Consider the following 15,746-nt stretch of genomic DNA (forward strand, 5'->3'; position numbering starts at 1 on the left):
AAGAAGAAAACCAAATTAATAGTATCAAAGATGAAGAGACCTCACCTTTAATGAAGAGGAAATTAAGGTAATCATTAAAAACTATTTTTCCCAATTATATGACAATATAGTAATCTAGGTGATATAAGTGAATATTTACAAAAATATAAATTGCCTAGATTAATAGTAGAAGAAATAGAATACTTAAATAATCCCATATCAGAAAAAGAAACTGAACAAGCCATCAAAGAACTCCCTAAGAAAAAATCCCCAGGACTGGATGGATTCACAAGTGAATTCTATCAAAGCTTCAAAGAACAACTAATCCCAATACTATACAAACTATTTGACATAATAATCATAGAAGGAGTTCTACCAAATTCCTTTCATGACACAAAACTGATCCCAAAGACAGGTAGACCAAAAACAGAAAGAAAACTACAGACCAATCTCCTTAATGAACATAGATGCAAAAATCTTAAGCAGAATATTAGCAAAAAGACTCCAGCAAGTGATCACGAGGGTTATCCATCATGATCAGGTGGGATTTATACCAGGAATGCAAGGATGGTTCAATATTAGGAAAACTATTCACATAATTGACCATATCAACAAACAAACCAACAAAAATCACATGATTATCTCTCTCAATAGAACACCCATTCCTATTGAAAACACTAGAAAGTATAGGAATAGAAGGTTCTTTCCTAAAAATAATAAACAGTATATATCTAAAACCATCAACAGGGGCAGCTGGGTAGCTCAGTGGATTGAGAGCCAGGCCTAGAGACCGGAGGTCCTAGGTTCAAATCCGGCCTCAGACACTTCCCAGCTGTGTGACCCTGGGCAAGTCACTTGACCCCATTGCCTACCCTTGCCAATCTTCCACCTATAAGTCAATACACAGAAGTTAAGGGTTTAAAATTAAAACAAAAAATAAAACCAAAAAAAAAAAAATAAAACCATCAACAAACATCATCTGTAATGAATATAAATTAGAAGCCTTCCCAAAAAGAGCAGGAGTGAAACAAGGATGCCCATTGTCACCTCTATTATTTAACATTGTACTAGAAACACTAGCAGTAGCAATTAAAGAAGAAAAAGAAATTGAAGGTATTAAAATAGGCAATGAGGAGACCAAGCTATCACTCTTTGCAGATGATATGATGGTCTACTTAAAAAATCCTGGAGAAATAACTAAAAAGTTAGTGGAAATAATCGACAACTTTAGCAAAGTTGCAGGATACAAAATAAATGCACAAAAATCATCAGCATTTCTATATATTTCCAACACATCACAGCAGCAAGACTTAGAGAAATTCCATTTAAAATCACTTAGACAATATAAAGTACTTAGGAATCTATCTGCCAAGACAAACAGAGGAATTATATGAACACAACTACGAACCCTTTCCACACAATTAAAACTAGATCTAAATAATTGGGAAAGCTTTGATTGCTCATGGGTAGGATGAGCTAACATAATAAAAATGACCATCCTACCCAAATTAATTTCCTTATTTAGTGCTATACCTATTCAAACTACCACACTACTGAATTAGAAAAAAATTTAACAAAGTTCATTTGGAAGAACAAAAGACCAAGAATACCAAAGGAAATAATGAAAAAAATATGAAGGAAGGTGGGGCCTAGCAGTACTAGATCTGAAACTGTACTATAAAGCAGTAGTCATCAAAACAATATGGTATTAGTGAAGAGACAGAAGGTAGGATCAGTGGAATAGACTTGGGGTAAGTGACCTCAGCAAGACAGTCTATGATAAACCCAAAAAACCCAGCTTTTGGGACAAAAATCCACTATATGACAAAAACTGCTGGGAAAATTGGAAAACAATATGGGGGAGATTGCGTCTAGATAAACATCTCACACCCTATACCAAGATAAATTCAGAATGAGTGAATGACTTGAATATAAAGAAGGAAAAGATAAATAAATTAGGTCAGCACAGAATAGTATATTTGTTAGATCTTTGGGAAAGGAAAGATTTTAAAACCAAGCAAGAGTTAGAGGAAAATTAAAAAATGTAAAATAAATGATTTTGATTATATTTTATTCAACAATAATCACATATGTTGATTGATCAAAAATGATGACGTAATTCTGAGTTAAGACACAGATGAGGTTTTACTTTATAAGACAAAATATAGATTCAATCATTCTTATAAACAATATATGTCAATATTGATTAGAATAATATAATCATAATTTCCAAATTTTCAGTCTTAAAACATCTGATGAAGACAGGAGCCTGTGGATCCTGGATATACCTATTCCTTCTTGTCTGTGCTTAAAATACCACATTACTGGATTAAGAAGAATAGCCCTCTTTTTGTTGAGTTATCACACCAAAGTACATCACAAATTATTCATTTGTATCAGAAGCAAAAGTATACGTACATTCACATGTAGATATTAGCACAACATTATAATATGGGAGGCCTTTGGAGATTTCTATTATTTCTGGATCCCCAACTATTCAGCACCATAGATTATCAGAAATGTGAGAAGCCTTAGAAATAATCTAGTACAGACATTTCAAACACAGTCTGTGGGCATAATGCAGCCAGAATCAGATTAAAATGTAAGTAGATTTTTAATATTGATATGTAGCTTTCTAAATCAATATGTACCTGCCAGCATCCTTATGTATAGTTTAGTGGCCCTACATTTTTATTTCAGTTTGGCACCACTGCTCTAACCTAACTCCTTCATTTTATGGATAAGGAAACTGATGCACAGATAAGGAAAGTGACTTGCCCTGGTTCACATTGATAGTAAATTAATAGAGCAAGTCTGGGATTTTTAATCCATCTAGGTCTTCTGACTTAAAATCTAATGCTCTCCCCTTTGTACTACATCACTAAATCCAACTCTAGAGTAGCTTTCTCCACAATGTTTTCTGGTTTTTTCTCACACATTTGTAATAGAAGTATCAGTAGAATTCATTCCATTACAGGAATGAAGGATGTACATGATGCACAGAAACTCCAAGAAAAAGAACAAGCTTTGGCCTTTCTTCCTTAACTTCTGCCTTCAAAGTCACCACCTGTGTGTTCTGATTACAGTGGTCAGGAATTTGTCCCAATAAAAAGAAACATGGTCAATAGTGTAGTTTTGATTAAGAGCTTAAACAAACAAACAAACACTTGCCTCATTGTTGGTAACATCTTGGAACCCATGCTTTGGCACCACATTTGAAAGAAGACTGTCCTTCTTCTTAAATGCCCTTCTAGTTGGGCTCACAGACCTCTTTGTTGAAAGTCCCCTGTCTTCTTGAGTCCCTGAAGGCAACAGGAGTGTCCGTAGAGAGTTTCCCATGGCAGTGTTATTTTTGAAAGAACCATGTACTTGTGTTAAATCTGTGAGGCCCCCAGATAACTGCTGTTCGATATTGGACAGCAAAGTGGGATCACTGCTAAAATAGCCTGTGGTGTAGAGATCTGTGGAGGTAATATGCCAGAAAATGAAAACTCTCTAGAGAGGGATCCATCACTTATTCTACAATTAGCTTCTTCATAAACTCAGGGTCCATTAATATGGACATTTTGCTGGTGATGACCCTCACCCTTAACCAATTTGATCTTTAAATGACAAAAAAAATCATGCATGTGTGTAGATATGTGTACGTACATACATGCATATATCTATATGTAGTCCATGGCTAAGTTTCTCTATGAAGCCTTTACAGCTTATTAAGCCCATCCAGAGCTTATTTATAAATGACAGCCATCATCTGAGGACCTAGGATTTATCAGAAAGCTGTTGGCTTTACTTTTACTAGGCTTTTATTTGGTGAATTATAATATTATATTATTGTGGAGTCCAAATTCAACAGTGAATATATTATGTATCAAATCACACTCATTCTAAAGCTATGGATTCTGTAAATCTCTAAGGATCCCTGAATCACAGCTCAAGATATGTTGGTCTAGAAACTCAACATTTCCTTCCTGAGACCACCACCTTCCCTCCTATGTAAGGGACCCATAACAAATCAAAAAGCTTGTTACCTGAACTGAGCTTAAGCAGTCTTCCAGTGGCGGAGTCTGAGTCAGTCAAAGGAGTCATTATATCTCCACAAGAGATGGACTTTGTGTCATTCAAAGATTTTGTACTATAGTCTCTGTAATTCTTGCTTCTTTGATGAGTTGGGGATTTCTTGCTAAAACTTCCATGTAAGGTTATGGGGTGAGGATAGTGACTGTTATAATTATCTAGACTATTATCTTTAGGTAACTGGTAGGGGTGTATCTGGCTTGAATCACCCACATCCAAGCGTTTACTTGATAAGACTTCATGGCTAAGCTGATAAGCATCAGCCTTTGATATCAACTCTTTCTCTGGAGAAGAACCTAAAGATTTACCATCTGAAAAAGTTAGTCGGAATCCTTCTTTGGCCATCTTGTCTGGGGACCGGACTGAGGACTGAAGAGATGGGTAGCATCTGAAATCTAATAGAATATAACCATGGCAAAGGAAAGAAAAACAAGGATGAGAATTTCTCATGGGCCACTGGGATATCACTGTGCCCAGTGCACATTTCCTCTCTATTAGAAAAGGCTCTCAGGTAGAATTGATTTAGACAGAAAAGGGCATAAAAATCAAAGGATTCACAAATCATAATATCAAAAGATTAAGAGATCATCTAGAATGACCCACTCATGTTACAGATAAGGAAATTGAGGTTTTTAACAAAAGGAATTATAATCATAGAATATTAGAGATGGAAGAGAGTGTGGTATAGAGGTCATCTTGTCCAACCCTATCCCCTTTATCCCATTTTATTGATAAGGAAATAGAGGCTGAGAGAAAGGAAGTGACTCACCCAACATCAGAACAAGTTAGTAAGTGGCAGAACTAGAATTCAAACCCAGGTCTTCTGATTCCAAGATTCAGTGTATTCGTTACTACACTACAATAGTACCATCAAACCACAATGAGGGCCTATGTAAAGAATCTGTCACAGATCAGATGGGAACCAATTCCTATATGATTTATCAGGAAATTCCTCAGATCAAGTTAGAATATTTGGGATGGGAAGTTGCAGGGGTGATAAAGTAATTCCTAAGGAAGGTTCAGAAAGATCTTCCCTCACAACAATCCTCTAAGATAGACAGACAGTATATATGTTATCATCCTCATTTTATGGGTAAGGAGGGGGCAGCTGGGTAGCTCAGTGGATTGAGAGCCAGGCCTAGAGACAAGAGGTCCTAGGTTCAAATCCGGCCTCAGACACTTCCCAGCTGTGTGACCCTGGGCAAGTCACTTGACCCCCATTGCCTACCCTTACCAATCTTCTACCTATAAGTCAATACACAGAAGTTAAGGGTTTAAAATTAAAAAAAAAATTTATGGGTAAGGCTACTAAGGCTCAGACAGGTTAAGGAATTTGCCCATATTACCACATAAAATGTATTGGATGCAGGATTCAAACTCAGGTCTCCTGATTCCAAATCATGTTCTTTTCCCTCCTCTATCATCATACTTCCTCTTATTTGTCTTTTGTGGGAACCCTGGGCCTGCATTGTACCATTTGCCTAGCCTTAAGAGAGATTATCCCAAGAAAACTGTCTCTCATCTTCCCCAAAACAAAGCTAGGACCAACAGCAGAACAGCTTTTCAAGGCCATGACAGCACAAAAGACAGAGCCTCTGATCAGATGGATGTTTTCAGGAATCCCTAACCTCAAGAGATATTTCTAGCAAACACAGAAGATGCCACTTCTGAGTTAGACATACTAGAAAATGGAACTCAAGTCACTGGAAATATATCCTTCAAGGCAATCTTTTCAGTAAGCATTATATTTGTACTTATTCATAAAGTCCCAGCATAGAACACAGGCAAGTCATAAAACTATGGCACATTTTAATAAGGAAGGAAATTTTTCTTATTTACCTTTGTAGCTTCCTAGTTCCAAACATAATGCATTCATTACATATAGGAGACAACATTTGTTGAATGAGCAAATAACAAAAATCTAAACATAACCAAAGAGATTAAAAATATTCAGTCTTTAAGAAGGAAAACCTCATAGGTCACTACCCCAAGTACTAGTGAGAGTCCCTCACAAAATGGATGCCAATACAGTCATCTAGGATTGGGAACCATCATCCAATTTTTCCCAAATTCTGTGGAAATGTGGACACTGAATGCAAAATATTTACCATCTTCCTCATGACCATCACCTGGAAGCTCCCTTCTTGCCACTTCCTGTAGCTGAAAAATATTTGAGAGGGTAAATATGAAAAATGGAAGGACACAGAAAACAAGATGTCAAGTGCATTCATTAGGCAAATTGATCAAAAATGTCCCTCTGTTAAAGAAGAGATACTTGCAAATAAACAGATCTAAGTGATGGTCCTATGCTAAGCTTACAGGAAAAAAACTAATACAGTGGAGGAGAGGATGAGGGTGGTGACAGGAATACTTAAACCTTAATCTCAATGGAATTGGCTCAGAGAGGGAATAACAGCCAGATTCATTAGGGCATAGAATCCTATTCTTACCCTACAGAGAAATAGAAGTGGACTAAGGGAGTGTTGAGGAGGGAAGTAATATAACAAAGGGGTAAATTGGGGGGCGGTGATTAAAAGACCCTATACAGAAGTAGGAGGGGAATAAGAAGTGTGGTATTGGGAAGGGGAGTAATATAAGGAAGGAGAAGTGGGGGGAATGATTAAAGGAAAGTTCAAAGAATGATTTTAGTGAAGACAAGGGTTCTTTTGAGAATAGTTCCAACAGTATTAGAAAAGACAAAGATATTTTAGAGAAAACTCTAAAATACTTTATATTTTTTGTTTTAAATACTTTAGCATAGAGACAAAGTCCCTTCTCTGACTCAAAAAAAAGTGGGGGAGAGCACATATACATTTTATTTTCTGCCAAATTGGCTAAAATATTGAGGCAGATTGAAGAGGCTGAAATGAGGCAAGATGAGGTAGGGATATCACACTCTTTCTTTTTAGGAGTACATGAAACCACATGTCAGGAATTAATGGTAAATAAACTCAATATACTAATTTATTTCTCAAGCTAAAATAATATTACAAACCACTCAAGATTCCTTCCTTCTCCCTTTTCTTCGGATTCAAGTTCTAACTCAAGACTTCAAAATGGAAATTAGATTCTAAAAGTGAAGACTGTAAAGTCCTCTATGCCAATTCCTCAATGCAAAGTCAATACAAAGTTTAAAAAAATAAAGTTAAAAGGCATTTTCTAGGGCTCCCAATCAAAATCACCAAAGATTGCCTTGGAGATGACACCAAATATGTGCTTTCTACCCATCACCAACAAGCAAGCAGTTTAATACTGTAGAGAGAACCAATTATAAAGAGAACTGGCTCTGGAGTCAGAGGATGTGGGCTTGAATCCCAGCTCTGCTACCTACTACCTGGGCAACCTTGGTCAAGTCATTTAATTTCTCTGGGTCTCTATTTCCTCATCTATGAAATGAAGAAGTTGAACAAGATGATCTTTAAGGTTTTGTCCAGTTCTACATTCAATGAGATGTTATTCCCAAACTGAGAAAAAATGTTATTACAGTCAATTTTTGATTTATCAGTTAGTTGACCATTTAGCTCAATACCTAAATCAAAGGCAGTATATAAAGACAACTTCAAACACACATCAGTAAACACTTCTTTCACCACATTTACTCATACAAATTGCCTAATGATTGCCATCTTACCCCACCACCCCAGATTTTAAAGACAAAAGAAAGTAACCTTTATTTTCCCCCAATCTCATATGATCTCTGGACCCTTTGCCTCCCAACACATCTATACCCCCTTCCCTTTCCCCCTTTTTTCACTCCATTACAGAAAGAGCACGAAGAGTTTCATTATGGGGACACAGAAAATTTGAATTGAAAAGAAGCTTAGATGAGGTGAAAAGCAAGATGGTTGGAGGTATAGAACATAGAACTAACATAAAAGTACTAGTTACATACATGAAGATTGTACCACCTCTGGTACAAGGTTAGATGGGTGAAAGGTTGAAATTAATGGTTTTGGTGCTATATATATATATATATCTTTCATGTCTTTTGGACGCATAGAAACTATCTTAAGAAGCAGGAGGAACCCTGGCTAAAAGAATCTCTTCCTATGACATCATCTACAGCCAGTCTTTACTTGAAGACCTCCAGGAAAATAACTATCTTAGGAAGCAACTTGTTCCATTTGGAGACAGTTCTAAATGTTAGGAAGTTCTACTGAATCAATCTTTGCCTCTTGTTATCTTCTTTTATCATTCTCTATACACGATAGTCCTACAAATATATGAAGAAAGCTATCATGTTCCTAACTTAATGCTTATTTATACTTTTCCTAGAATAAATATTTTAAGTTGTCTTTCAACAATTTCCTCATAGGCTATGGTTTGGAGTCCCCTACCCCCTGGATGCAGCACAACTAAAAAACATCCCTCTTAAAATGTGGTGACCAGACCTGAACCCTAGAGGTGATCTGATTGGGGTAGCATAAAGTGAGAAAATCATTTCCCTTGTCTTGGATGTTAGATTTCTAGTAAGGCAGCTTTATGATCATGCTAACTTTCTTGGCAGCCACATTACAGTGCTGATTCATATTGAGCTTGCAGCCACTTAATTTTCATATGAACTATTTTCAGAAATTAATGTCTTATAAAATGATTCATTTATTAAAGTTCTTCCACTTCCTTCATGGATATTTCAAATTATCAGTATTATTACTTTATATTGATTGCTATGTTAGAACAGCAAGAAAGTGAGCACATTACCTGGGTCCCCAGTGGGAAAGTGTCTAACTTCTGATCAGCTGGATTGCTGGTCTGGATTGAAGCACTTGTTAGAGAATCCTTTATTTCCCGGTTGGGGAGAGGAAGGAAAAGTCCTTTGCTTAATTCTGTATTAAAAAGAAGGGCATCCAGTGAAGCACTGACCAGACTTCAAAGGCACCTTTCCCAAGAGAATATAATATATATTTTGGCCCCCAAGCAGGAGACCCTGAGTCACAAAATAATGACTAGTTGAAAAACAAAAGGAAGCAATCTATATCTCCATGACCTGAATTAGCTCTGATTTACCTTGTCACCCTTGGCCACTTAGCCTTTTGTGCCTCAGTTTCCTCATCCGTAAAATAGTAGGGATTATAAAGAGCTATTTTTACAGGGAGAAGAGCTAAGCCTTTCAGTTGTCTGGCCTTCAAGTTCAAGATTAGACAACCAGCCAAAGACAGAAATGAATTGTTTCCTTGTCCCCTCTGTCAGTATAAGCTAAAACCAAGAAAGATAAAACAGAAGAATTCTATTGGACTGTAAGATCCAAGCCCTCTGACCTAATATTTACCCTGTGGTATTTCATAAGTACTTGTTATAAAGACTGCAGAATTTTGAGATTCTTGAGCTACTAAGAAGTCTTTGAGTGAAAATGAGTTTTATTTTGTTTCTGAAAAGTTACAGCAGGATTTATTAAGGCGCTAAAACAGAACACTGCAGATTTGGGCCTAATCTGCCTAAGAACATGCTTGTCTAGTTCTAGGCTGCTTCCCTCTGAGCAACAGAATTACTGTGAGTCAGAGTGGCAGAGAATACAAGGAGAGGGTACAGTCAAGTTTCTTGACTTGGAGACTTGGGTTCCTCATTCCATTCAAAGACTTGAAATTTGTAATGCTTCTCTGCAATAGAGATTGAACTACACTACTTAAGAGGCTTTCTTCTTAGAGTGCATTTGCTCTGAGATTGTCGTGACTGTTTTCTCCAATGCCTAAGTAATTGCCAGACCAAATGCCTTCTGGCCTATCACAGCACCACAGAGAAAGAAAGCCAGGATAGAAATCACTGGTATATAAATGTTTAGAAGCTTACAAATGGTGCTTCACATCCAAAAAGGGAAACATACTTCAACTGTAGCAGAAGAGATTTAGATTAGCAATAAAGGTAGAATTCCAAGGTAGAATTCCCTGATGATAAAGAAATGAGATACTGCAATGAGGCTGTGGGGCATCATTCTTTGTTCTCTAAGATGGGTTGACATGTGGCCATGTCTGGAAATGGAGAAACAGACCAGTCAAACTCCTTTTAAATTTGCATATTCCACTAAACATTGAATAGCTTTCCATGACCTTTACAAATTCTTGGTCCACACACCTTAGCCTGGCGTTCAAGCCATCCCAAGACCCTGCCCCCGGCCAATGTTTCTCACCTCTTACTAATTCCTAACAAGAAGGATATCTGTTACATCCAAGTTTCTGTACCAGCTTTGCCCTTAAGCTTCCAGATTCTTTCCCCTTTCACCCCCTGCTCATGCCCTCCTTTCTCTCCAAGTTCTGTCTATCCTTCAGCCCTCTAACTCCAACCTCACCTGCTCTTGGATACCTTTCCCAGCCATTTACACCTTTCTCACCTACTTTTGGCTTCTGTCTCATTCACCTGACACTTATGCATATTGTTCTGCTGCCTTTTGTTGTTCAATGGCTTGATGTTCAGTTTAATAACATTAAGCTCTACTATGCACAAGGGCACTGTGCACCAGGAATTAAAAAAAAAAACAACTCAAACAGGAGGTGACCAGCAGCAAGAGCCCATGACAAGAAAGTAGTGGCCAGGAATAAGGGGTAGCCAATGACCCCAATTAATGCCAAAGGCCAGCAAGACAAGGCCTCTGGATTTATCAGTGAAGGTATCTCTGTTCACTTTAGAATGAAGAAGTAGGATTAGGCAGTTTTAAGTTTTTTTTCAAACCCTTGCAGTATTGTGTATTGGTTCCAAGGAAGAGTGGTAAGGACTAGGCAATGGGAGTTAAATGACTTGACCAGGGTCACATGGCTAGGAATTGTCTGAGGCCAGACTTGAACCCAGGACCTCCTTTTCCAAGCTTGGCTCTCAATCTACTGAGCTACCTTGCTAGAGGAGATAGCAGGGCCAACTGAGGTCATTTATTTGTTAGTTTTATTTTAAAGGATAAAGAAGAGCTAAGCATGTTCACAGACCAGAAGAAAGAACCCAGGGGGGCAGGGAGAGATGAATGAAATGAGAGAGGAATAATTCATGGGGAAAAACTTTCAATGGTGACAGGAGAAGGATGTAGTCAAGGGCACAAGGAAAGGGCATGGCAGGGACACAAGGACATCTCTGATACTCTGCAGTAATAGAAAAGTCAAGTGTAGAGAGGTTTTGTGATATGAAGTAAGGAAGATAAAGGAGCTTAGGTGGCTGGATTTCAATATTCTCACTAAAAGAAGAAGGTTGATTAGTCAGTTGTTCTTAGCACTTGGAAAGGACCAAAGTGACTTCACTATATTGGGGTCAATGCACAATGTGTCTGACTGTGACTGATCTAACCAATTAAAGCTCAGAAGGCTCTACAGGTCAGGCACAAATAGCCCATATGAATCTACTAGTGGATACATGATCCAATTAATTGGAAGATGACTAATTTCTTTTATGCAGCACAGAAGGAAGGTAATATGAATTTCCTAGGATTATGGATTTAGATTTAGAAGAGAACTTGGAAGTTACTGAATCCAACTTCTCAAGGACCTTGGAGGTATATCAAGTCTAACTCCTCATATTTCACAGATGAGAAAATTGAGGCTCAGACCTGTGAAAGTGCATGCCCCAGGATCACCTCTCAACTAGCAAGTATCTGAGATAGAATATAAATATATAGGAGTGAATGTTGAAGATGATAATGAACAGGAAGGCCAGAGCGTTCAAAAAATAAGGAGAATGGTTAAGATGCAGAAGAAAAGCCAGGTATTGAACTTGAGAAAAAAAGGACAGACTCTTGAAACTGCTAAATGACTGCAATAAGGATCTGGACAAGGTGATATAGGTAGATGAAATAAACCTCAAGGGAAGAACAGGTCGCTGAGTGACAGCAGTAGGAGAAAGATCTGGAAATGGCAGTGAGGAGCGAAGACTGTATGCCAGCTTCTCCTCTTGACCCTGTGTATCAGAAGGCATGAGAAGAGAGCTTTCCATGAATGTTAGAGGAGGGAAAGAATGTAAGATGAAGAGATGGAGAATGAAGGGAAGTTGTTTGCAATAGGCTAGGAGTCGTAGTGAACACAGGAGAAGCAGAAGGCAGAGGAGGATCAGGGACTAGGGAATGGTATTATTATCCCTTTATAGATGTGAAAATTGAGGTGCCCAAAAGTTAAGTGATTAGCCCAGGAATATATAGCTAAGTGGTTAAGACTGAATTTGAACTCAAATCTTTCTCTCTTCTGGTCCAGCTCTCTTTCCACTGTACCACTTGAAATGAGCCTAATAAAATGAAATTCAGCAGGGATACATATAAAGTTTAACCATTTTGGTTAAAAAAAATCAACTTCACAAATATAGGATGGGGAAGCATTGTCTGAAAGATTATCTAGGGGCTCTAATAAACTACAAACTCAGTGAGTTAGCTGTGTGAAATGGCAGCCAAAAAAGGAACCAGGATTTTGGGTTGTATTAAATGGACTGTAGTTTCCAGGAATAGGGAGCTCACCATTTCTTTATGTCATGTCCTGGTCAGACTGCATATGAACTATGGTGTTCAGCTGTAGGGATCTCATTTTAGGATAAGTATTGATAAGCTAGAGAGTGTCTAGAGAGAGAATAGGATCATAGATTGAGAGCTGGAAGGGACCTTTGAAGGCTCCCTCATTCTACATGAGGAAATGGAGGCCCAGACAGGTTTTAATGACTTGCTTAAGGTTCCATATCTAATAATTGTGTAAGTATCTGGAGTGAGATTTGAACCCAGATCTTCCTGTGCCTTATCTACTATGCAAGGCTGCTTCACAACAAAAATGATAAAGTATATCCTGAACCCATATACTGTGAAGACTGGTTCAAGAGACTGGAGCTGATCAGCCTGAAGATGAGAAGACTGGGGAAATCATGACAGCCTTCTTTAAGCATCTGAAAAACTGTGGAATAAGAGGTAAACTGGTTTTCAAACTAGGAATAATGGGGAGAAACAGCAAAGAGATCTCTTTAGTCTGGAGACAGGAAAGACTGTCCAACAAAGCTGGTCAGGGTGGAAGGAGCAGCTTCAAAAAGGAGCGCAGTCGTCTGCTTGGAGGAAGTGTTTCCAGAAGAAGCTGGATGACCATTAATCAGGATACAGTGAGGACTCTTCAGGTATTGGCTGGATTGTATCACTATGTAAATCACTCTGTAATTCTATGATTTTATGAAAGGATAGGCTGAGAAATTAGGGCTTAATTCAGTAGGTAAAATGGAGACTAACTTGAATTTTGACTGACTATGCCATGAAAGAGGCTATATTTTACAAAAAATTAATCTGAGAAATGATGCTGAATGGATTGGATGGAGAGACATCCCCGGTGGTGGCAGGTTACAGTTAGGAAACTACTTCCAGTGAGCTAGGTGAGAATCACTGAATGAGGACCTAAATGAAGGTGGGTGTCTGTAGTAGGAATAAACAGAGAGGGTTGATGAAAAACTCTGCAAAGATAAAACCAATAGAATTTGACAGTTAATTATATGTGAAAGTAAAGAAGTAGGAGGAATAAAAGACATCTCCTGCCAAGGTTAGCTGGAGACTGATGGTAAGATGAATAGAAACGGGAAAGTCAAGAGTAAGAATTAGTACAGGCTCGAAAAATTTGATTGGGTTTTTATGTACTTGAGCACTAAGGTCTAGCAGAAAGCTGGGGAGCTAGCACTAAAGCTTATAAGAAATTATGAGGACTTGGGTTATTTGGAGATCATTCATATAGAGATCACAGTTGAAATTATGAGAGTATAGAAAAAGATTTGAAATCCAGTTCTTAGGAAATGTCTATATTGAGTAACTGGAAAAAAGACTAATATCAGCAAAGGAGATGAAAATAGCTGAGCCTTTAAGAAAGGCAGGAGAGTAAACCAGGATAACATAGTTTCCTTTCCCAATATGTAAGACTGGGGGAAAATAAAACTCTATGGAAAGTGGACTTACAGGAACCATTCTCCAGAAAATGCCCTATTAACTCTATGACATGGCAGTAATAGTTTATACCTTTATTAGTCATATCTGATTACCAATAGTGCTTTACAGTGAGCATACTCCAGGGAATTGGCACAAATATGATTTTCAGTAGAAAGAAAACCTTTCAAAGCAGCAATATTGAATTTGTTTCAAAAAACTGAAACCTGGTCAACAATTAAAACCTCTGAGGACCTCTAGAAATAGCACTTTGTCCAGTAAAGCAATTACTTCCCAGGAGCTTGGGCACTTTAGAATGTTCCATTAGCCCATGGAGGAAATTTCTGAGAGCAGCAGTTTAGCTCAACCAAGGAAGGGAAGTTATATTATGCCTATGTACATATATAGGCATAACATAACTGCCTTAAATAAATATATATAGAGACAATACATACATATGTGTATGTATACATATATGTGTATATACATATATATCCCAATTTCCAGGATTCATACACAGTAAGATTTTTCCACACATAAGCCTAAAAGCAGAAGGGGAGATAAAATATAAGAATATGGTTTATTTTTGTCTAAAGTATTTGAAATCAAGACTCTACAATAAGATCACTGATTAGTTCAATGAAATCAATTCATGACCATTTCCCTAGACAAATAGGCAGCAAGGAAGGTTAAAAAACATGTCATAGACTAAGAATTTCAGGCTTTTAAAACTATATGGCTATTTAAATATAGTTCATTACCCTTTGACTTTGGAGAGGAACATACCTGTTTCAATCCTGTTATCAACATCTGTTTCAAGTTTTGATGATGACCTTTCATCCATCACACAGTTTTTCAAGGTCTTCTCCCTAGAGTTTCCATATGCAATGGTTTAAAAATCACAAAAGAGGTTTCTAAAGTAAAAAAGAAATTCTAGTAAAAAAATGAATTCAGGATGATCAAACTTTTGAAAACTCTCACTCATCCTATATACATATTCAGTCATCAAAAATTATTATTTCTACCTCTCTAACATCTTTCACATATACCGTGCCTCTTTCCCCACACACAACCAACCACTATCCTAGAGTTTGGCTTTTATTACCTTTCACCTAGCCCAGTGATGGAAACTTTTTAAAGAGGGGGCCCAAAGGAAAGGAAATGCTCATCTGTCAGTCTGTTTCTAAGGCAATTCTTTCGAAGTTTCATCGTATTGTATCCTACTCATTGTATTCATCAGATTGGGAATAATGTCGTGGGTTGGAGAGAACATTTCAGGGGGCCATATCTGGTCCACAGGCCATAGTTTGCCCATCATTGACCTAGACTGTTGCAAGAGCCTGTAAATTGTCCTCCTTGCTTCAAGTTTCTCCTTGCTCTAATCTACCCTCTACCTAGCTGCCAGCGTTTTGTTTTTTAAAACACGGATCCACTTATGTTATAGCCTCTACTCAAAAAGCTCCAGTGACTCCCTACTACCTCTCTCCTATAAATCTCCTATGTTATATAGACCAGAAGTCTTTTGACTTCTAGGATCAAACAGAAACTTCTTTATTTAGACTTTAAAACTCTTCACAATCTAATCTGGACCCACAATCTCCACACCTATAACACATTTTACTCTCTCCCCACCTCCTACAAATTCTATAGTCCAGCCCAACCTATCTTCTTGCTGCTCTTCATACCTGACACTTCATGTCCTATCTATAGGAAAAGGGCTATTTCCCAAATCTGGAACGCCTTCCTTCCATACTTTGACCTCTTGGAATCCCTGGTTTCCTTCAAGACTCAGCTCAAAGGTCACCTTCTGCAGGAGATCCCCCCCTTCACAGATATATATATATATATA

General features: G+C 37.7%; 1 protein-coding gene across 1 annotated transcript in view; it reads right to left on the minus strand.

The window, feature by feature from the left end:
• The window catches only part of LRRC36 (leucine rich repeat containing 36), a 68,499-nt gene that overhangs the window by 24,189 nt on the left and 28,564 nt on the right, over nt 1-15,746 (minus strand). The window contains exons 5-9 of the mRNA XM_044660588.1: nt 14,684-14,766; nt 8,758-8,882; nt 6,165-6,216; nt 4,011-4,451; nt 3,151-3,440 (exon numbers count right to left, since the gene is read on the minus strand). Of these exons, the coding sequence (XP_044516523.1) occupies nt 3,151-3,440; nt 4,011-4,451; nt 6,165-6,216; nt 8,758-8,882; nt 14,684-14,766 (991 nt within the window). The remainder of the gene's footprint in view (nt 1-3,150; nt 3,441-4,010; nt 4,452-6,164; nt 6,217-8,757; nt 8,883-14,683; nt 14,767-15,746) is intronic.

This window comes from Gracilinanus agilis, chromosome 2, assembly GCF_016433145.1.
Source record: "Gracilinanus agilis isolate LMUSP501 chromosome 2, AgileGrace, whole genome shotgun sequence".
NCBI lineage: Eukaryota > Metazoa > Chordata > Mammalia > Didelphimorphia > Didelphidae > Gracilinanus > Gracilinanus agilis.